We start from the raw sequence: 23,547 nt of genomic DNA on the forward strand, positions 1-23,547 counted from the left end.
GCAGTTCGTCCAGTGTCCACTTGGATCTGGCTGCAGAAGCACCAGAAGTCACATACACACCCATTCAAAATAGCCTGTTTTTAGAGCAGACATTAACATGTTAACAGCATTCATATTCAGGACATATTTACAATAAGGTGTGTAGCTGACGAGGATGATGTAACGGTTTGTCAGGAGGCTTAAAACCCGCCTCAGCTCTTGACCTGTCGTTAGGTTGACTGAAAGTTAGGTTGAGACAGCATTTCCAGCATGGAGACCGCCATCGATGGGACTCCAAAGCCCCCTGCAGGAGCAGATGGGGGACGTCACTCAGGCTTCATCCAGTACTATTTACAGTCTATGATATATGTACAAGGATTTTTGGAACATTTTGACAAGCTAGCTGTTTCTCTTGATTATAGTTTAGTCAACTCTGCAGCAACTGTTTGTTGCTAGCTGCTCATATAACTGCAGCTCTCTGATCATTAGCTAGTGAGTTAGCTATTCTGCCTTTCAGGTGATCCTTGCAGATCAGGGCAGCCATGTTGGCAAAGGATTTAGAGGCTTGTGACATATTGTATTACACTTGTAAAATCCATCTCACAGTTATTAGACAGCGTGTAGTGTTGTGACCCTGCTTACTGTCTTGTATTGTCATCCTCAGTGTTGATCTCTTTTAATGGGTTTAATACTTCACGTTGCTGCCATAATATTTGTTGCCATGCTGACTGTAGCGCCGTGTGGGACGGTGGATGGCGAGGGCCAAAAAGGATGGATGTTCAGCTTCAGAGGTGTTCACTGACATGCCATAAATTCACTTTAACCGGGGTGTCCCGTCTATTTACAATATCTTTTTATCAATGCATTGTTAGTCATGAGTTTGCATCAGGAGTTTGTTTTTGTGTCAACATAGTCCAAGCATAGCACTAAAGTGGGACCTTAAAACTCTGCCAATAGAGTCTGCGTCTTTAATTTATTTGACTTGAGTAGCTGTTTATGGCCAGAGGTGACAACATGTGACATTTGTGTGTACTTCCAAATGAGTGAAAGCGAAAGAGAGAGAGAGAGAGAGTGACAAAGAGACAGTAACTGGCATGTGTCGTACGTGAAGCTAGCAACAATAGCAAAGCTAAAGTTAGCAACAGTCATAGCTGAGATTGCTGCGGTGAAAAGTCAAGACTAAAGCAGCTGGATATTAAGCAGCAATGATGTATACTGTTGGCTCAGGGCCAGCTAGACCTTTATGTTTGTACACCATCACTTTTGGGTGTCACTGAGTCCTCACAAAAAGTTGGACAATGAGGTGCTTTTGCAACTGTGATCCTATTGTAGAGTAAATAAAATGGAAATAAAGACAAATCGTAAACAGTCAGTCAGTGACGGTAAAATGTATTTTAATTCACTCATAAATAAAGAACAAATACAGAGACTTACAGCATAAATTAAATTGATCAAGGAGGTAAAATAACTTTAAAAAATGGAAATGAAATGTGGACAAAATTCCAGAAGCCAGTGTTTACCTGCGTACATCAGGCAGTAATGCACGTCCACAGAGACCTGCACCCATAAATGTGTTGGGCCCCCACGCTATGCCCTCAGCTATATTTATCTCCACCCTCACCATAAAAGGCTGCGACTGCTGCAGGGACACTCTGGCAAGGGCCAACATTATTTTTGTTGTGTAGACCGCAGCCCTGTATGCACCTACCTGTAGGTTTGCTGGGATATCAACTTTAAGCGTGGACTTTGAACCAACTTTTCCTTCAAAGCTCGGAGTTTGAGGCTTTCAGTCCAGGGTGAGTGGTAAACCGTTGTGTGGAGACAAAAAAATGTGATAAGCCAGCTGTTGCTCATGTCCGTGTTAGCATGCTGAGAAAGTGCCTGATTGCCTGAATCCTGGCTAATGTTGCAGGTTTTAATTTCTATGTCTTGTTGAAGTAATTCATTAAATTGAGGAAATGTTATGAAGTATGGACTTGTATTGGCACCATGGTGATGCATATTTTTCTGAATAATGTGATTTTGTTTTTTCCATCTTGAGCTGGATTAATCGTCCATGTTCAGCTGTAGAGAACATGAGGAAATAAAATCAAAGCACGGCTGGCTTGAAAATGATGAGATAACTGATTTCAGCACAAAAAAAAAAAAGTGTAACATTAAAATATTATTGAGATTCACAATAAAACTCCCACTAACCACACAGACAGATATTGGCAGCAAGAAATTTGGGAAAAACTTGGAAAACCAGGGCTCCTACCAGGAGAGGCCTGCAGCATGTCTGGATCTATACCGTTCTACCAGAAGCATCATCTCCACTATGACCGTGGCTACCGCAGCAAGGAAACAGAGTCCAAACTGAGCAAGTACCAGACCAGCAGCAGATATGCAGCCGGCAGCAGCTCCTCTGCCGCCAGCTTCAGCAGGGGGTAAGGAGAAGGAAGAGGACCGAAACTTTGTCACAAGAAAGCCCTACTGCATCCGTTAACACCATCACCCCAACCCGCCTGATCAGGTTCACCTCCATCACCTTTGGATCACTTCCATGCCCCAGCTTTGGGATCATCTTTCCTGCTTTGCTGCCATATTGACACCAAAGTAACAATCACTCCCTCCTCTGAGTTCTCTTTCCCTTTGATCGACGCTCACATACACACACACACATACACACGAGGATCATCTTTCTTTAAAAACAGCTTTGAATCCTGCATGGTATTTTCTGCATGTCGACTGGGAGATTCCTTGTTTGCCTTTATGCATACTGACAAACTCTTGCCTTTAACACACAGACTCAAAAACAACTAAAATCATCATGGGACATTTTTTTTGGTTAGTTGTTGCTTCACTTTCTTTTGTTTCGATAACCTGAAAAGGAATCCGTTGTTATGTAATGGTGGAGTTGACGTATATATGGTGTAGACTGAAATAGAAACTTCACCTGAGCATACAATGCTGCTGGAGGGAAAGTAAAGAGGGAAATCTGAACCCCTATGTTGTTGATAAAATCTCCTAAAAACTCAATGTATTTCTCAGATAAGTTAATCGGTAGCTGCTGTCGCTTGGGTTTGTGCCGTCCCTGTTGAAAGTATCAGTCAGCTGTGTAATGTTTACTGACGGAGAATATAATGTGATTTCATGGTGTATGTTTCTGCTGTGTTAAATCCCAATTATGGAAAGTTTCATTTATTAGATAAGAGTGTGAGATGGTTTTGGAAATATTGCACCATAAACAAAAATGAAGACAGCTTTGATGGCCCTGTCTAGTAGCCAACCATCACATGCTTTAGTGGTTTTTAAAAACGTTCTTATTTTAGGAATTAAAACAAACACCGGGAAAATAGAGATCCTATCTTTTACAGTGCTTGGCGCAGCTTTAAATTCACCGTCCTGCTGAGTGCGAACAGGTCAGAGGGCTTAGGTTTTACTAACACTATCCGATCTTGGCCTTTACACTCGCTGCTGGTCAGACAACAAATCTGTGCTGCGGTTAGGGAAGAAGGATTGAGAAGTGTTGGACGATTTAACAGTCGGGGTGGTTATGATGAAGTTGTTATTGCAGGGATATAAATGGATTTATGTAGACATGAACATTGGGTTTGTTATGTGACATAACTTGATCAGATTTCAGTTAAGTTGTTGCAGCCCTGATCCTGGAATGCTTAATGGATGGTAAATGGTACAATAGATACAAGAAAGATGAGGGCAGTTGACCCCTTTCAACCCCTGCATTCTCATCAGGTTCTTGTTATCTCATACCCTGAGCTCCCTCCCCCAACCGTCTGAAAGCTTTAAATACCTTTTCTTCTGACAAAGTATGTTGAGTCTGACCTCAAATCCATTAAAAAAGACTTTTGATACTCTAGTAATCGCTGAAAAAAAGATATTGCAGTGTATTTCATGATTTGCAAGTGGTATGTATGTGGTTTGGTCTGTATTACAGTGTACTCTCAGAAAATGTGTCTTTGCTATGTGTTAAAGAAAAGTAAAAAAAAAAGACACGCACATACCTAAGTAGATGCCAGATCCCAAAAAATGAATAGAGGCAAAATAACGAGGAGTCTAGCGAGTCTAGCGAGGAGCATGTTGGCTCAAAGCGTCGCTTGTTGATAGGTCTTTTGGGAGGGAGCTCATTGGTGTGTGGATCTTTTTTGCCTCTTTGGTTTGTTTTACCATCAAAGTTTGTAACAAAGGGGTTCTTCTTGTCTGTTATCTATGAAAGCTCCTGTGAGGAGTTTTTAGGCAGTTATGAAACAGACAGCAATTCAATAATGAAGCCTCTTTATGAACTACAAAAGCAAACGAGAGTATTTGGATTAATGTTGATTATTTCTGGATTATTTCTTTAGAGTACGTGTCAGACAAAGTGATTGACCATTGACCGTTGCGGTAACAGCCTTTTTGACATTTTCTACAGTAAATATTCCTGATAAGTGATACGTTTTATTGTGGTGTTGTTGTCAAGACCACACTTACTGAGACCAAGACATACCTGAGACCAGAGTGCTCCGAGACCGAGACAAAACCAAGACCAAGACCAACGCAGGCCGAGACCGAGACAAAATATCAATGGAAAATAATTATCTTGTGTGTAGCTGGTGTGTCACTCACTTAGAATGAATTGCAGTTATTTGTTCTTTTAGAAAAGAGCGATTACCTTCTATAATGACGGTGAATTAAATAGCCTGTCAGTGGTGGTCCTGATTTGAAATCCGGAGTCTGCCCAGTCTGAGTTGAAACAAGACCAAGTAAAAATGCTTTTAATTCCGAGATGAGACTGAGACCTTCAATATAGGGGACAAAATGAGCAAAAGTACGGCTTCGTCCACTGCAGGCCTCTAACCACAAAAGGTTCCTTACAGCAGCTTTAAATAACTTGTTTTTTGGGTATCAGACGGTCTTAATAATTTATAAAGAAGTTTAAGTTTTGGGGTGGGAAACTTCTAAATGATCAAAACTAAACCATTTTCACTACTTTCCCACTGAACCCTCATTTACAACTCATACTTCACTCCGGCTTCATCCCCCCACATGTTGATGTTACATTATCAGTGGCAGTGTCTGGCTGAGTGTCAGGCTGATGCTATTCTATATGTGTCCCAGACTTAAAGTGTCTTCATATTCTGGGCTGGAGGCAAGCAGACTGAGCCCCGTGCCAAAGAGAGCAAAGCCAACTTACTTGGCTGTGGACAAAGAGAACCAAATCATCGGCTATGTAGTGCCGATCTTCAGGGGCAGGTAATGAACTCTTCACTGTACTAAACTGGAACTCTGAGAATGTTTGGCATACAAGTTCTTTCAGTTTTAACAATATGATATGTGCTCCGATTATTTCCATGGCTCTTCCCGACAACCTACCAGTCAAGAGTTTGCTACTGGGCTTTCGCATACAGAGGAAGCGAGGGTGAGGGACACGGCCTCGTACATGGCTGGCAGGGATTTGTTCACCAGTGGGATGGAGATGGAGAGGTCGGAGCTGATCTCTAGGAGGGAGGCCATGCGCGGAACAGCCGAACGTATCTCTCTGAATAAAAGGGTCAGTTTGGAACTTTTGAGGTCAGATTGTGAAGCCATAAACTTTTAAACTGAAATGGGAGAGCTGCTTCATTTTACAAGAGTAGTGGCATAATTGTGACCCGGTGACATCAGTGTCCTTACTGTAGTTTATGTGTATTTAGAATCATGCCCTTCATGCGAAACCAGGATATCTCTGTAAACCATTTCCTCAAAAGACATGCAGATTGTTTAGTTTTGTTTGTTAATGATGATATCACAGGAGAACATCCTGTTTCATGGCATCCAAGGCCTTACATCATGGTACGGCTTTTGGCTCTTGTGACATCACAGATGACCTTCCTGTTTCATGACGTTATGCGGCCTTTGTTGAGTGTGGAGCATTTCTGTATTTACAACATTTCAGAGATTATTTTGTTGCTTCTGATGTTACAGTTGGCAACTCCACTTCATGACATGTTGTACATATCCCATCAGGCCTTTCTCCCTCGTCACACCACAGACCGGCTCGTGTTACTTCTAAATACTTCAAATTAGACCAATTAAGAAACGCCAAAGTCCATCCCATGTAATATTAGGCAATTAAACCCAATCATGTTGTCTGCATAGATCCATAACTAAGTCTAATTAATTGCAGTACTTCTAAGGAATATCAAGTGACTGTGGCTAAGTGGTAACTACTACTCCTTACACAGGGGAGCTGTTTATGTCCCCTGTGTAATAATGTGAAGTAGTACTCGACCATTCATTGAGCGTCATAACAGCCACAGTGCCCCCTCGCTGTATTAATCTGTCTCCACTCTGCCAGATAGCCTTACTAATGGGTGGCAAATTCCTCAGGAGATCGTATTTCTTGAGACACAGGGAAGCAGTGTCCCAATGGTGTTGTCATATTATGTGTTGAGTAATGAGACGCAAAAGTAGTCGGGTCCTCAACGCCCCAAACTATTCATGGGACATTATGAAAAGCACTTGTGCATTTGTCATGCATGTGTGAAACAAATATGTTATGTTGACATTTTGTTCAAATTGTGAATGACAGAGCTTTGTTTTTGCTTCAGCCATGCATTGTGAATTTCTGCTGAAATTATGAGGGCTTTAAAATGTTTTTTATGGTGGTCAAAGATACAAGTATACTGAACAATTCAAAGCTTAAAAGCTACTCCTGTTTGTAGATCCATGAACACGGGGAACACTTTAAGCGTATGAACGAAGACAGCCTGATGCATCCCCCGGAGTTTGTGATCAAACCACGCTCCCACACCGTGTGGGAGAAGCAGTGTGTGCGACTGCATTGCACTGTCACTGGCTGGCCGGACCCAAGGGTCGTCTGGTAGGTGACCGACTTAAATGACCATGACTTAACCTGAAATCTGTCCTTACTTCCTCCTATACATCCTTTCCTACCTTTGTTTCCCATCTCTCATGGCTTTATTATTTTCCTCTTGACTCTTTAATCTGTTTCAAGTTCTTCCTGTTTCCTCTGGTCTGTATTTTTTCATGTTTTCTGCCTCTTACTACAAGGTACAAAAACAATGTGGCAATTGACCCCATGGCCTGCCCTGGCAAGTATACACTTGAGAGCAGATACAGCGTGCACTCACTGGAGATTAACAAGTAGGTGGACCTTCTTCTGCTCACAGTTCTCAGAATAGATACTCCAAAATATTTGTTTCCAACGTCATGGATTTTGTAGATCCAAGGGAAAAAGTCGAACCAATTTCCATACAACCTAGCTTGCTTAAACTTATAAACTTATATTAGCTTGGCTTGTTAGCCGCGATATGCTTCTCTGGGCGTTTCAGTTGAGATTATGACAGACAATAAAATAATTTACTTTTTATAATGGGCTTTGAGCCATATTCCCACAGAGGCTAGTGCCACATGAAAAGAAAAGCCATTCGTTTCTTTTAGTTAACGGGGTTTTTGTAAGATAGGACGTTGTTCTCTGCTAACTCTGACACTATTGCCAATCTGTTATCGAATGTTCTTTGCAAAGCGACCTAAACAGCTATCTTATTTTATAGTATCTTATTTTATTAGTTTTGTTACAATTTACATATTAATATTTGTATTTTAAAAAAATAGTTTGAATTTTGTTGTGTCTCAAACTAAACAGCTCAGTAGCTTTTTCTTTAGCGTTAGCTACATATTTAAATTGGGACTGTGCCAAACGTAAAGACCCAAAGCTACTTATTTATTTGTGGATTATTCGATAAGGACAGATACAATATACACAGAAAAACTGAAAACACTTATCCAATCCAAAGCCAGTATCATAGTGTTTATATCGGATGCTAATTTGCAACATCCCTCCCTAGAAGAGTGAATAAAAGATCAAAACAGAAAAGTTCAAAAGGAAGAAAGTGAAAAAAGAAGAGAGCACAGCAGCATACAGGGGTGTGTCCAGAGGGCTGGCCAGGGGGCATTGGGGGGGCTTGGGCCGCCCTCGAAATCTGATTGGCCACCCCAGTCAAAAGTCTCACACCCCTGACAACAGACAATACTTGTCCCTGCTTAAGTTTCAACAGATTGACACTATCAGACTCTGAGTGTGACTGTTTCTCAGGCTATCACAAATAAAGATAACGGCTTAAGATAGCTACAACAAATTCAACTTTGAGTTCATCAACCAAACAATCAGATAACAGCATTGTTTTACTTTAAACCTTATTTGCAATTGGTGCTAAGGTACAAACAACAATAGAGAAGAGGTATGATACAAATAAAAAAAGAGGGCTTGGGTGTAACAACAAGAGAACCCAAGAATACAACAGGAAGTTAATATAATACAAGAGACAAGATACAAAAGCAGACCTGCCTAACTCTAGAATATATATTACCTATATGTTGTTTCCGTTGTGTACAGCAAACAACAGGTACTTTCATGTTCTGAGACCACCACCCTAGTGCAGATGACATCACCGGTGGTATCTATTTACAGCCAGAGTATTCCTGTCCAGGAGTCATTGAACGCCTCACAGTCAGGGCTGACATAGTTGGTATAATTTACATGCTTGGGAGGGCCGAGGTTGAGGTGGGGGAAGGGCAGTGTACATGCTAATCCTTGCGAGAAATGTGCGCATCATGAACATTGATCAGCTGATTGCTCTCCTCTTTCTTTCAGATGTGACTTTGATGACACAGCGCAGTATCGTGTCTCTGCCATGAACGCCAACGGAGAGCTGTCTGCATTTGCATCCGTTGTTGTTAAAAGTAGGTCTCACCAAGTATTTAAGCAATCACACACGAAAGCTCCTGACACTACCAGGTCTCAAAATGGTTTTTGTCATGTTCTCTTGCCATACTGTTCACTGTAACCCAAGGGTAGAAGCCAAATGTAACTTCAGTACCATAATACATAAACGCCTGCCAACCTGTAATGTGACAGGTGGTATATCCTTAGTTGACATCCTTTTTTTTAAAAACAAATTTCCCTGTGGGGACAATAAATATACCTTTGACCTTTTAACATCTTGTTGTAAGTAAAATGATCCATGAAATGATGCTGTATGTGTTAAAACCAACTTCTGGTATTCTCTTCAGGGTTTAAGGGTGAAATTGACGAGTCCCTGCCAGCACCCAGACGTAAGTGTGAATTCACCCTTTGTTTGTATTTTCTTATATACATTTTTATCGTATGTTATTAAGGCAACGTGTTAGCATACAGCTGCCTATTTAAACATAATAATGCAGCCTCTGATTAACGTTAGCATAGAGCATAGAGAGTTTTATTTCCAGCTCTCCAACTCATGAATTCCCTTTCCTTATTTTAACCTCTGTTTTGGTCCCCACAAACATGTGAGGAACACATCTGTTACTGTAGCTGCAAGATGTCACTTCTGCTCATTAGCAAGTAGATTTATTTTGGTGTGTTGTTTGATGCTATGCATGAACCACACAGTTGCTTACTTTGAGTGTATTTGCTGAAGACACCTGACCTCTGTTGCTTGTCCCAAGGTTAAAGGTAGAGTCAGTAGCATTGTTCGTTCCGGCTTGTAAACACAACATTCAAACTGCGCTAATCACCCCCAGGAGTGCACACTGTAACGTGGCTGGTACAGGTGGAGAAGCTAGCGGCAGGTAGCTTTTAGCGGAAGTCCCGGGATAGCTGGTTAGCATCAGATAGTTGACAGGCAACAGAGCGGGGATTTTCTCATGACACTTTAGTTCTATACTTAATATCGAACATATCACCGTGGAGACGCTTTATTCACTGATCTTGAAGATGGCTGTCAGAGTAACAACTTTCTTTTCATCACACGCTCAAAACATAACACAGGCACCACCTTGTGCCGATTTGTGGTACTACAACGATACTCTGACCGTTACAACGCTCTCTGCAGGGTTAGCATGTTCGTTTGCTTTACCTACACTGTGAGCTATTGACGCTAGCACAAGCTAACCACTGGTGCTACCAAAGGTTCACTCTCGTTTGGGAAAGAGTTTTATTTTTGTGGCGTTATTTTCTCTTCTTTGCCGCTATTTGCTGAATTACATCCACTCACAAACTCACCTGAGTGTTGTCATTAGCTGAGGGAACACACCAGCTCCCCGCTCAGAAACGTCCCTTGTCAACAAAAACAAAGCAGAACAGTAAAATCCAGTCAGAGGACAGGGTCTCTGCAGACACAGTCACCACCTGGGAGGCCCAGAAGTGATGATTGAGCCGCATTACTTTTGTATAAGTTTGTGATTCATTTTTTTCAGGAAAAAGTTACTGACTCTACCTTTAATGAGAGCAATGACATTTAACAGCAAACCTTCTGGCAAACAAACCAAAACAGTGCTAAAAAGGTAAATAAGCTCCATACTGCAGCATTAAAATAATCCTTCTGACTTGATGTTAAAACTGGTTCAGTATAATAACATTCATCTTGTTGGTTTATGGATGATTGCACCAACATAACTGACCTGCAATGAGAAGTTGGAGGTGGAGGGTTGGGTTGGGGGCTTTGGATCACAATGGGTGCTTCTGCACTAACAACTTTTTTGTTTTCTTGATGCTGTGGCAACAATACAGGTGGCAGTACTGAAGGTAAAAGGGTCACAGGACTCTGGTTTGAACACGTGTTGGTGAACTTTATGTTTTCACGGAGTACTTGTCCATGCATGGCCACTCTTGTGTGTGTAGAAATGTCCATTTCAAGGTTTCCTATTGAAGTCATCAGTCTGCATTTTTTAGTTCCATTTTGTGTGTTTACCAATGTTGCAATTATAAGCAACCTTGTGAGCTTATGTTCTGATGTGTTTGACAGATTGTGCAAGATTTTTCATGAACTCCTGAAGCTATAGCCGTAGCTTATTTGTTTTACAGAGCTGTGCCGTAACTTTCTGAAGTTTTAGGCTCCTAAAACAAGATGTCAGATGTGTATCACTGTCTTTGCATGACAACACGTTTCCACACCTCTTCCACTTCTTTTTTGTGAGCACTGATTGTGTCATTTTTCTTTTAGTCACTGTTCGTGTGTTTGTGTTTGTTGTTGTTTTTACTCTTGGTACATGTTCTTTCCTCCACATTTTTCTGCCTGGTTGAAAAGTTTGGATCCAGCTTATTGCTCACATTTTGGAGACTTTTGATGAAAATTGTATAGATGATAACGTTCCTCCACTTGAGCTGGAAACATAACTGTTGTCTCTTGTCTGACCTTGACGTTAATGTTTCTCTGTAGATGGCCCGGTGTCCGAGTATGGCATCACCTTCAAGACTCACATTGTTGATAAGTTCGGTGTGTCATTTGGAAGAGAGGGGGAGACCATGAGTCTAGGATGTACGGTCATCATCTACCCTGCTCTGAACCGCTACCAGCCAGAGATCCAGTGGTACAGAGATGGTAAGCAGACAGATCCCTGAATGTATTCTTTATCTGATCTGGAAGATGTTTTTCACATGCCTTCATTTGGTTTGGATAAATGCATATTACATGAGAGATTCTTGTCATTTTTGCCAGATGTTCTGCTGTCTCCTTCTAAATGGAACCACATGCACTGGAGCGGAGATCGAGCCACACTGACGCTGACACACCTCAACAAAGAGGACGAGGGGCTCTACACGCTGCGTGTCACCACCAAGTCTGGATATGAAACCTACTCAGCCTATGTCTTCGTCAGAGGTGCGTGTTGTCTTTTAGATGTTAGATGACTCCCCATGACTCAGACTAATGATCGCAAAATGACTCAGAACAATGAACGCTTGGACATAAATCAGCATGACAATGACTACCACGACAGAGTCCAGGTTTGAACAGAAATGTATTTGACTTGTGTTTTAACTTTGTAGTTTGACCTCTGTGTTAACCATGCGTTCTGTAAACATGGCAGAGGCGGGGTTTATGACCAGTACTGCAACCTGTCAGCAGGAGGAGCTCTAAATAATCTGGCTTCACTCGTAGACAGCCGTAGCTTCGTCCATCTTAATATACAGTTCGATATATACTACCAGAAACCTTCGACCACAACCCTTTGAGTCTAAATTCTGTTTGTTTGACACGGTGATGCAGTGGTTAGCGCTGTTGCCTCACAGCGAGGAGGTTCCAGGTTTGAGTCCCCGTCGGATAGGACATCTCTGTGTGGAGTTTGCATTTTCTCCTTGTGCATGTGTGGGTTACTCCGGCTTCCTCCCACAGTCCAAAGACATGTCCGTTAGGTTGATTGTTGACTCTAAATCAACCCGTAGGTGTGAATGTGAGTGTGGCTGGTTGTCTGTCTCTATATGTCAGCGCTGTGATTGGCTGGTGAACAGTCCAGGGTGTAACCCCGCCTCTCGCCCAATGATAGCTGGGATCAGCTCCAGCCCCCAGTGACCCCAAAATGGAAAAGCGGTAAAGATAATGAATGGATGGATCTTTTGTTTGACCTAGTTTTTCTTTGTGGGGTGTTTAGGAACACATTTGACCGCCTACTTTCCTAAATAACTACGTAGATTCTGGTCTACCGTTGCCTGTAAGCCTATCCCTCAGTGACTCCAAGGATTGACTGACCATCAGGTCTCACTTCATTCAAGTTTGGAAACAGTCCTTAACCTTTTAAATTCATAAAGCATTGCGAATGTGTTGAATTCAAACCCTGTCAACTCAAGCTTAGTGCAACTTTGTTTCTGTCATCAGATCAAGGTCAAAGTCGACGCAGCAAGTCATCCATCACCTCATGACAACAACATATTTAATAGTGAAGCGATTAAGTGGTTTTTAAATAGGATCTCTAAAAGACATGACACAGATCGGCAGTTTCCTGGCGTCTGTTTGATTACAGTGGAAAAAAAAGCAGCGGTCAGGGAGATGCTGCCTTCAGAGACGATCTGACCTTTAGAGCTTTTTTTTTTTTTACAAATGTTTGGTATGAACATCCCAGGTGGCAGACCCTGTTGTTCCCCAGGTAGAGTCTCCAAAAACAAAACCCTATATGAGCCGGGCTGCTGGCGGGCTATTCTCAGAGAGATTAGGGATGGAATGAGTCTGGCAGTGAGCTCAGAGAGATGCTGGAAATATCCGCTTCAAGGAGAAACAATAGGCTGCCCAGTTTCCTCGCTGAACTTTGTATGTAAACACACTCTTCAGTTAATTATTTGTCCTGTTTGGATACCTCTCCCTCGCCTTAAAAATAAGCCTATCAAAAGAACAATTAAGTTTACATTCTGAAAAGAAAGAAACTGTTGATTTTTCTATACATACAGGATATTTTGAACACATGTGGAAGTTAATACATGCTCTTACTTTATGATGAAGCTCTTTGTGTGAAGTATGGAATGCCCTAGCTTTACCTCTACTGCATGTTTCTTTAAGAGTCACCCCTCTTATCCCCTTTCACTGCGGGGCGGGTTGCTGCTAATTCGGTCCTCTCGCCGCTGACTCCTCTCGGCTCGTGTTTGACTTGAGGACCAGAAACATTCCTGGCATGAAGCTCAGCAGCTACACAGTTCAGCACAGGGCACACTCACTTTAAAACCAAGCATTCAAATGTATCATTCATTATAGAGAAACATTTAACTTGGAATTAAACACATCTCTTACCTTGTTGTTATCGTTTGTGTTAGATGCTGATGCGGAGGTTGAAGGCGCTCCAGGTGCCCCTCTGGATGTGCGCTGTCTGGATGCCAACAAGGATTACATTATCGCTACATGGAAGCAGCCAGCTGTCGACGGTGGAGAGTCCATCCTGGGCTACTTTGTGGACAGGTCACTTGACTTCCATGTCACTGCTAAAAATGTCTCTCAATCATGTCACAGCAGGAGCCTCCTGGATCAAACCTCCCGAAGACTTGGCGATTTTATTTCTGCATTACAGAAAATACAGAATATTAAAAAAAATTAATAGGTAATGAGTATAAACAATATTAAGATAGACGTGGAAAACCTTTCGCTCATAGCTATTCCAAAGTATGGAAATCCTGAAAATTAAAAAAGCGGCTTCTAGATATAATCTTTTTCTTCACTCTTTAGTTTTATTGATCCTTGCCAATAATATTTGACACAGAAACTCTGTGATGATCTGAAATATGTTCTTTCAGGTTTCCCGTTTTAACCTCCTACCTCCTGAAAGACTAAGGAGCTAATTGTCTAAAACATTTTTTGTTGTTTGTGCACAGATGTGAGGTTGGAACTAACCACTGGATCCAGTGTAATGACACCCCTGTTAAGTTTGCCCGTTTCCCCGTCACCGGCCTGGTGGAGGGACGCTCCTACACCTTCAGAGTGCGTGCTGTCAACAAGAGCGGGATGAGTCGCCCGTCCAGAGTCTCTGAGCCGGTTGCCGCCATGGATCCGGCTGACCGTGCACGCATGAGAGGTACTGTCCAACAGAGCCCAGTCAGTCTCTTCATGCTTACAGAGCTTTATTAACAAAGTTCTTAGATACAGGTTTCCAGGGTTAAGGTGGTGTTTTTGTCGAGTGAGGTCTGCAGACTACCATTGAGAAGGTTCATGGTTGGAATCGGCCAGGTCCTTTCTGTGTGGATATGCATGTTCTCCCCGTGCATGCAGGTACCTTTTCTTCCTCAGTACAAAGACGTGCTCGTTAGGTTAACTGGTGACTATAGGTGTGCATGTGAGTGTGGCTGGGGTAAAAGGGTTTTTGTCTCATCTTTATAAATGAAATTGTGGCCAGAAATACAGTTTTTTTTAAATGAATGGATCTGCTGAAGTTAACATTGGAGCAAAAAAAAAGAAATGAAATACAGATTCATAAACCAAATATTTAATTTGTGTTGTCGTCAGGTACCTCTGCTCCCTGGACCGGCCAAATCATTGTCACAGAGGAGGAGCCTGCAGGTGGGATTTCCATCAGTTATATCCATTACTTATAACAAGTGACTAAAATGTCACATACATGTCCTTTTTCTGCTGCACAGCTGATATGTTTAAGGGACTAAAGTCCTTTTTTTTTTTTAATCCATCAGAGGGCATCGTTCCTGGCAGACCTCTCGATCTGCAGGTGACAGAAGCTACCAAGAACTATGTGGTGCTGAGCTGGAAGCCACCTGGAGAGAAAGGCCTTGAGGGTGTCATGTACTACGTGGAAAAGGTGAATGATGTATATCACAACATATTCCTACATGTTACAATTTCAATGAAGATGCACTCTAACACCTTACACGATTTGTCACCTGTTTGTCAGTGTGTCTCGGGCACAGACAGCTGGCAGAGGGTGAACACAGAGATCCCAGTCAAGTCTCCTCGTTTCGCGCTGTTCGATCTCGCCGAGGGGAAATCCTACAGTTTCCGCGTCCGCTGCTGCAACACTGCAGGCGTCGGAGAGCCGTCTGACCCAACTGATGCCACCACTGTTGGCGACAAGCTCGGTCAGAAAATCAACACATATGTTTATTTATCACATCTGCAGCAACAACAAAAAAAGTGACTTTCTAAGTTATCAACACAAAAAAATGTGAAACGTTCTGGTCCACAGATATCCCATCGGCACCAGGAAAAGTGGTCCCTACCAGAAACACGGACACATCAGTCGTCGTGTCTTGGGAAGCATCCCAAGGCGCCAAAGAGCTGGTGGGATATTACATCGAGACTAGTGTTGTAGGAAGCAACGAGTGGAATCCGTGCAACAACAAACCCGTGAAAGCTACCAGGTAGAATAACTGCTGTTTCCTTTTCCCCCAGTGATCATAATGCAACATACTGACCTCTGACATATTTTATCAAACACATTTGCAGGTTCATCTGTCACGGTTTGATGACGGGAGAGAAGTATGTGTTCAGGGTGAGAGCAGTGAACGCAGCGGGGCTCAGCCAGTTCTCGCCGGAGTCGGAGCCTGTGGAGGTGAAAGCAGCTATTGGTGAGTGAGACTGAGCGCGGTATGAGATGATACAATAGGAGTCAGAAGATAGAGATTTGTAGTGGTTTCTGTGGTTTAAAGGAAATATCCATCCATTTCATAAAAAAAAAAACAGCTGCTGGTGTTGTAGCTTACATTTCTGCAATTTTGAACTCAGGTGCAACAAACTCTAGGTATTACAGCATCCTTTACAATGCAGCCAAATTTAAAGGAGCAATATGTAACTCTGACACCTAGTGTTTAAAATGGGTATTGCAGTCCATGTTCAAAACATTGTAGAGCGCTGTCTCCCCCCCCGCCCCCTCCTCTCTCGAGTCGATGCTCACGCAGGTCGCCATGTGGTGGTGTTTAGCCATCGGTCTGTAAACCTTTCTGTGTTCTAGCCTCTTTCCATTTTTCAAAAGCATCTCCAATATTGATCCTAGTTTGAGCACGTTTCTGCTCGTGGAGCTTTTTAGAAACATGCAGAGGCTTTTTAGGTCGGGTACAATCACTTCTATCTGAACCACTTCTCTTGCCCGCTTCCATCGCTGCAACACCTGTTGACCTGATAACTGGTCCAAACAAATCCAGAGCATTCAGGAGCAGAATCTAAAGTTAGAAGGAGGACATACTGGCTGCTGCATTGTTGTCAGAGAAGCCAGCACTTCAACATAGCATGTTTCCTTAATGTCTGATCATACAGTAAGGTCACTATTTGCTCCTTTAACACCGCAGACTGTTTTTTTTAAATGATTAGTTTTTCAGGTGGAAATCTCCTTTAACTCACAGCTACATGTAGAGAAGAAGCTTTGTTATTTAAACATGATGTTGTAGGTCACCATTGTTGTCTTCACTTCTTTATATCATCAGCATCTGTACTCCCACACTTTCTCCTCCGTGGTTCCACTTTGTCACCCTGTCACGTTATTTTGCACTTTATGTGCCCCACCTACCTACGCCCTGTCCAGCTACATCCACCCTCCTCCCCCATCCTTCTCCTCCGCCTCCTCCTCCTCCCTGCACAGCCTGAGGCGGGGTCAGGGTCAGGACTTGTAGACTTCCTCTAATTTGGGTCAGTGCGATCCAATTCAGCGGTTGTTACAAACCAGCCCAGTGTCACACACCACCACCACCACCACCACAATCATCCCCCCATTTTCCCCACCTATCCTGGGCACAAGATGTGTCGGCAACCCCACATGGTGCTAAAGGTATCCACACACACCTCTCCCACCCCACCGGTACCCTTAAACTGCTCCGTCTTTCTCTTGTCCTAACCTCTTAGCTAACCTGGCAGTGGAATTGTACTGTTTGCTATTTGAATGAATTTTAAAGACCAGACTCTAAAGGATTCTTAACTAAACAATAAACATGTTAGGTCAGTTAACCATAAATAACTGGATACAAACTCGGCAACATTTGACAATTATGGCTCTTTTGTACTATCAGGATGAATTTCTTTTGCAAAATCTCGGCTTTTACGGCTTTTTTGCCTTGGGTATGTATGTGACTTCTGGTGGTTCTTGAGCCAGTCTCGACTCGACGAACTGCAGGATTTTGCACTTCCACATTGGCTTCATTTTTGAAGACCTGAGGTTGCTGCTTGCTCAATCCAATACTTTCCAATTGACTAAAACTACAACGAGATAGTTTGTCCTATTTGAAAATGATTTGGTCATAACTAACTGATTGGATTTACTACACACATCACAGTTTATTATATTCGATTTTATGTGAAATTATCAACTTCAGTAAAAACAGAAACATTTGAAAATAGAAAAACTCTAGTTGTAGGTCGAAATTTTACTTCTGTACAAATCATCGAATACATTTACAGAGTTACAGTCAATCATTTATTTTGCAATATTCGTTTTGCATGGAGAAAAACAAAGACAAACGCTTTCCAGATGTGACTTAGGCTTCATTTCATTTTTTCCAACAATCTAAAATAAATACATTAGAATATGAAACTAGTCCAGGCCTTACGCAGACTGTGTGAAACAGATCAATTCTGCTGCTGTAGTTCTGCCAGCAATGCTCTCTCAGTCTCCTGCACGTGTCCCCTAACAACTCTCAACATTAAAATCAACTTAATCTTTTAGCCTTTGAATGTCACTATTCACTGGCCAGCTTTGTGTTGAGCAGCATGCTCTGTTTGCCCTTATGAAAAAACACATAGTTAACAACACTGCCAATGTATTTCTGTGCAGAGTTAAACAGGCGGACATTTCTACTGAGGTCATTTCTTCTTCGTTCGTTGCCAAGAATGGAATGGGATGCTTTATTCCTTCTTCTATTTCTACCTATTAACTCCATTTTCTATTTACAGCTAAATTACACTGAATTACACTGCTTCATATGGGTTATGGTGTGTTCCATTTTAATATAGAAGTTGGGAAATTTAAGTTACCTATCTGATACGTCTTCAGAAACGCCCCCCTGAAGTCATAATTCTAACTCGAAAAGTCCGAGTTAAAATCCAACATGGCTGCTACGTGCATGCCATGGACTGTAAAGTTGAAGCTGTAATTATCGTGTTTATTAGCAGCTTAGTCGTCTTTTAGTGTCATTAAATCAATCACACCGAAAGGATCGTGCAAGTTCTATCTGGAGACAACTATCCCGTTTATTGTGTTGTTATCGTCTGGTAATCAGCTATCAAAAAAAAGGTATTCCTGGAGGCGTCCATGTTGCCTGTCCAAATTGGAACGCGGTTAACTTGTAATTTCCAGCTCTGAGAGCCGAGCCCTGAGGTAAAATGGAACGCACCATTAGACCCTGTTGAGCTACAGCAATCAACCTGTTATTTGCACTTTTCAGAGGATATCTTAGAGGTGATGAAACACGTTGCCGTTGTTACTAAAGCAGTGTTTTTTCATACAGGGTCGGCGCAAAGCCCGCACATTCACCCTCACCGCCTGTGTATCGTCTCTTGCATGCATTCTCTCATGATCCCAAATAAAATCTGCTCACCTCCTCACTCAGATGTCACTCGTTGGTCATCTTGTCTTCATTTTCTTCTCCCAGTCAGATGAAGACATTTTACTGTGCTAGATATAGTTAGATGTACTGAGTATTTCTTCCTCTCTTTCCGTGTCGGCTCGTCTTCCTCTTGCTCTCTGAATGTAGTGTGACTGAGAAGAACTTGTGTGAACGGATGTTTTTTCCTGTTTTTTTGTTTTTCTTTCAAAACTCTTTTGCTTTTCTCTGCTAACTCCTGTAGGGGGCGGCATCCCTCATGGTGTGTTGCCGGAGATGGGGCCGGGGGGTAACGTGGGCCAACTAACTGAGCACAGGCCACGCTGGACGGGCACGCATGACACTGTCCAGCTCCCCCCTGACACTAAGCGCAATAAAGCTCAGACTGACACTGAAGCCAGGGAGGGGGCCGGGGCTCCTCGCTCAGACCTCACAGGGCCCGACCCTGCAGAGACTAAAAGAAAGGGGGGCAAGAGAGGCAGCGTGTCCTGGGCCCCTGACCTGGCAAAAGACCTGGTCTCAGAGTCCGTGTCAGACTCAGTTTCTGATTCACTTACTGACATAGACACAGCTGCACAGTTAGACCCCGTCCCTGCTGAGGTTCAGGATCACACAGTCAATGAGCCTGAGGTCGAACAGACGCGTAAGTTCTCAGTAGATGCTCCAGCTAATCGGGGGACAGTGAGGCCCAGGAGGGATTCTGCAGGTGAGCAACAAGCAGGGATGGAAATCTTTCTTTATCATCTACAAAATACAAAAAAAAAGCCCCCCCTGACTTATTTTCTACCCTGACTTCACAATTCACCATTTACATGACTGACTTATTATCAATGAACAGTCGTTGAAGTGCTCTACATGTGCTGTTCTCTCCAAGGTAAGTCACTTTAAAACATAACCAGACTTTTTTTTAACTCAACACAGTCACAGCTTGCCAATCGAAGGCTACCACTTTCCCATTACCCCACAACTCCCTTACATGGTGACTCAGCCTCTGTCACCTGGCACAGTATCCAGCCATCACATTGAGTTCTCGGAGCACTGTAACACACACACACACACACACACACACACAAACACACCACACCACACACACATCCAACCAACACAAGCGCTTTGACACTTGTGACCTGAGTCCTTCTTGGTAGCACACCTCTCTGACATACCTATTTGTCTACCCTAGAAAGTTTATTATTATTTACAAAATAATATACAAAATGATTTACCAGATAGTAACTAAGTACAAAAAAAGTGTAAGATGTGTAAGAAAGAGATGTTGTGGTTCAGACAGAACAAGTCTGGCACTTCTCCTGTTTCCCATCTTCACACTACGTCCTCTGGCTGTAGCCTCATGTGTAGAAAATACAAAGGTTGTTATCTAACTGACGAGCAACACTGCGAACAAGTCTACTTCCCACAAACTTCAACCATACCTTTAAGTACAAATCATAATAAAAAGGCCTGTTTTAGAGGTTAAAGGTGTTAAATTGTGTTATGGGTTTGACAACATTCATTTACAGCAGGTATTTATTTACTTTTTTCCCACGTGTGACTTGAGATTTTTTCACCAAGGAGAGTGAACTTTAATAAATACCTGCATTCAAATTTGTATTAATGGGACACTGAAGCTTTACAGCATTTTTTTAAAGGTATGATTTTGTATCCATTTTTCCATTTTTGCCTTCATTAGACAGGACAGCTGAAGAGATATAGGAAATGTTAGGAGGAGAGAGAGGAGGATGAAATGCAACAAAGGACTGAGGTCTGATTTGAACCAATGGCCGCTGCTATAAGGGCAATAGCCTCTGTACATGGGGCGTGTGAAATAAGCGCTAGACTATCCGGCGCCCCATCTTCACAGCCTGTAATAGTCACAATACACTCGTAACATTTTTATTTATTTACGAGAATATCAAAGAACTATTTTAGGTTAATATGAGCAGCTGGCAAGAGGTGTAACAAATGTGTTTGGGACTCAAAAGCATCACCTCCTCGAAGGGCTTCAGTTTCCCATTACATCATCCGTTTCCCCAGCGGAGGGATTTATGGTGTTAATTGGAGTTTTCTGTCCTGTCAGCCTCCCCTACTCCACCCTTTGGCATCTCCGTCCTGGAGTGTGTGCGTGACTCCATGGTGCTGGGCTGGAAGCAGCCGACCTGCATCGGCGGTGCTGACATCACAGGGTACTTTGTGGATTACCGTGAGGTCATCGATGGCGTGCCGGGGAAGTGGCACGAGGCCAACATCAGGGCTGTCAGCGAGAGAGCCTACAGGGTGAGCTGATGTTAAATTCAACAACAAAAACAGCAATCAGTTGATTTTAAAAAGCGAAAAAGGACAACTGCACTTTTTTTTCTCTCCTTCAGGTGTCTGACCTGAAGGAGAACAGGAAGTACCAGTTTCAGGTGCGGGCAGCCAACATGGCGGGTGTCGGCATCCCATCACTGCCCAGTGACACTTTCCTGTGTGAGGAGTGGACCATAGCTGTGCCAGGTTAGATAGACCACCTGTTCACTGAGAGAGCGTGTTCATGGCACACTTTTACTAAACACAGGGACAAATGTCAGAAACTTCACTTTTTTTTATCTCCTTTAATCAATGAGGAGAAATCTTCATGTTCTCAACTCCTTGATAGGATTAACACAATCTGCATGTAAATACTTGTTTTTATGGACTAGACAAGAACAAGAAAAATAATGAAGCATGTGAAAAGTTACCCACCTGCAGTTTTTTGTGTGTCTTTCTTCGGACCTCAGGACCGCCCCACGACCTGCAGATCAGAGAGGTGCGAAATGACTCCCTGGTGTTGCTCTGGAAACCACCTGTGTACCAGGGCCGCGACCCCGTCAACGGGTTCTACATCGACATCAAGGAGGCTGAGGCGCCACTGGAAGCGTGGAGAGGAGTCAACACTCAAGCTACGGCGAAGGCGTACATTAAGGTCGACATCTTCCTCTGACTGAACCCTGTCCTCTGAGAGCGTCATGGACGCAGCTGAGGGGGTGTAATGTGGTTGTTTTATTTCATTAACAGATCAAGAACCTGAAGGAGGCGGAGTCGTACGTGTTCAGAGTGCGCGCTCAGAATAAAGCAGGTGTTGGAAATGTGTCAGACGTGACAGAGCCCGTCTCAGCTGTGACCAAACCAGGTATTTAAAAATGTCTGATGAACTACGAGTGTCGTGTTTTGTTTTACAGAAAGAAAATGATAGCCTATATCACTGCGCTTTGTTACAGGAACAAAGGAGATCGTTGTGGACATCAATGACGACGGTATCATCTCCCTGAACTTTGAATGCAGCGACATGACCCCCGACTCCAAATTTGTCTGGTCCAAGAACTACGAGGAGCTTACAGACCCCTCCCGCATGACCATGGAGACCAAGGGGAACAAGTGAGATGACAGAATCTGTTCTGTTTTTTTTAACATGAGACTGTTTGGATTTGACTCCCTCTCTCTCTTCTCATTTACGATTCCTCTTCTGTGATTTCCTGCAGGTCCAAAGCTGTTTTCAACACTCCCGGAGAGGACGACATCGGCATTTACTCATGTCTGGTCACTCACACTGACGGTGCTTCATCCAGCTACACTCTCTCTGAGGAAGGTAAATAACAAAGTGCAGAAAAAAAACGTGCAATAATGGTATTTAATGTTTTTTTTCCTTTGACCTTTTATAATAATGACTCGTCTTTTACAGAGTTAAAGAGGCTCCTGGAGATCAGTCATAACCACAAATTCCCCAGTAAGTATAAAACCTCTTACACTTTTTACTTGAAGTTGAAACCATCCCCTTTCTTAGTGTTGATTAATGAACAAAGGAATAAACTTGTTTTCTTTGAGTTGGCCCCTTCTCCATCTTCTTCTTCTTCTTCTGCAGTAATCCCGCTGAAGTCAGAGTTGGCCGTGGAGCTGCTGGAGAAGGGGAGAGTTCGCTTCTGGCTGCAGGCCGAGAAGATCTCAGCCAATGGAAAAGTGGATTACATCTTCAATGACAACGCTCTCTCTCAGGGCGAGGTCAGCCAGCGAGAAGCAAATCACACATAATGTCACGATAATGTCTAGTGATACAATATTCATTATGGAATTCATTTCTTGGGTGATTCTGTCGATTTGTTTCGCAGAAATACAAGATGAACTTTGATAAGAACACCGGTGTGATCGAGATGACCATGGACTCTCTGACCCCGGCAGACGAGGGCACCTTCACCTTCCAGCTGCAGGACGGGAAAGCTACAAACCAGTCCAGCCTGGTACTGATAGGAGACGGTATGCTGAGACAAATAATATCCTAAAGATGTTCCTAAAGATGTTCCTATTCTGACTTCCATTGAGCTCGACTTCACTGAGATCTTTGTGGAGTTTGAATCTCTTTTAAGAGGCTAAACTCTTTGGCGAATCAGTGTGTGGCTAATATTAAAAGAAGACATATTATTAATAAGGGGTGCAAGAAAACAGTTGCAGCCCCAGTCAGGCCCGTTCACAGAAATGGCTGACCCTGAAAGGCCAAGTGAACAGGCCCTCCATAGACCTAATTTAACAGTATCATTACATGCGTGTTGGATCAGTAGTGTTAGCGTTCCCTATCCCCTCATTATAGACGGCCTAGGCACAAGCCTCCAGTGCAAAGACAGCTGAGTAGAATCAGCAAGAACCTGTTCAGTCATGGTGCAGAGGTCAGTTGTGAACACTAGGGGGCAGTAAACACATTTAAGAAGAATCAGGAAAGGGTCAGGTTTACACACACACACACACACACACACACACACACACACACACACACACACTGAAAATAGTCTTCAAGTTTTGGTGAATGTGAA

At 42.9% G+C, this 23,547-nt stretch overlaps 1 protein-coding gene across 3 annotated transcripts in view; it reads left to right on the forward strand.

The window, feature by feature from the left end:
• The first annotated feature begins 1,616 nt into the window (after window positions 1–1,616).
• Window positions 1,617–23,547, forward strand: part of myom1b (myomesin 1b) — a 29,086-nt gene continuing 7,155 nt past the window's right edge. Inside the window, exons 1-27 of one of the 3 annotated variants that reach the window (XM_065949012.1) lie at window positions 1,641–1,775; window positions 2,183–2,405; window positions 5,077–5,211; window positions 5,335–5,509; window positions 6,663–6,820; window positions 7,012–7,104; window positions 8,615–8,703; window positions 9,034–9,075; window positions 10,511–10,525; window positions 11,160–11,321; window positions 11,439–11,600; window positions 13,520–13,661; window positions 14,072–14,271; window positions 14,700–14,753; window positions 14,882–15,006; window positions 15,100–15,283; window positions 15,391–15,565; window positions 15,651–15,772; window positions 20,808–21,004; window positions 21,097–21,223; window positions 21,487–21,671; window positions 21,764–21,878; window positions 21,967–22,123; window positions 22,228–22,334; window positions 22,428–22,472; window positions 22,608–22,744; window positions 22,852–22,996. In XM_065949012.1, the coding sequence (XP_065805084.1) occupies window positions 2,254–2,405; window positions 5,077–5,211; window positions 5,335–5,509; window positions 6,663–6,820; window positions 7,012–7,104; window positions 8,615–8,703; window positions 9,034–9,075; window positions 10,511–10,525; window positions 11,160–11,321; window positions 11,439–11,600; window positions 13,520–13,661; window positions 14,072–14,271; window positions 14,700–14,753; window positions 14,882–15,006; window positions 15,100–15,283; window positions 15,391–15,565; window positions 15,651–15,772; window positions 20,808–21,004; window positions 21,097–21,223; window positions 21,487–21,671; window positions 21,764–21,878; window positions 21,967–22,123; window positions 22,228–22,334; window positions 22,428–22,472; window positions 22,608–22,744; window positions 22,852–22,996 (3,400 nt within the window). In that variant the 5' untranslated portion in view covers window positions 1,641–1,775; window positions 2,183–2,253. Of the gene's footprint in view, window positions 1,776–2,182; window positions 2,406–5,076; window positions 5,212–5,334; window positions 5,510–6,662; window positions 6,821–7,011; window positions 7,105–8,614; window positions 8,704–9,033; window positions 9,076–10,510; window positions 10,526–11,159; window positions 11,322–11,438; window positions 11,601–13,519; window positions 13,662–14,071; window positions 14,272–14,699; window positions 14,754–14,881; window positions 15,007–15,099; window positions 15,284–15,390; window positions 15,566–15,650; window positions 15,773–20,807; window positions 21,005–21,096; window positions 21,224–21,486; window positions 21,672–21,763; window positions 21,879–21,966; window positions 22,124–22,227; window positions 22,335–22,427; window positions 22,473–22,607; window positions 22,745–22,851; window positions 22,997–23,547 lie in introns of all 3 variants that reach the window. The other 2 variants (XM_065949013.1, XM_065949014.1) reach the window with 2 other exon arrangements.

Source organism: Labrus bergylta, chromosome 20 (genome assembly GCF_963930695.1).
Source record: "Labrus bergylta chromosome 20, fLabBer1.1, whole genome shotgun sequence".
NCBI classification, from domain to species: Eukaryota; Metazoa; Chordata; class Actinopteri; order Labriformes; family Labridae; genus Labrus; species Labrus bergylta.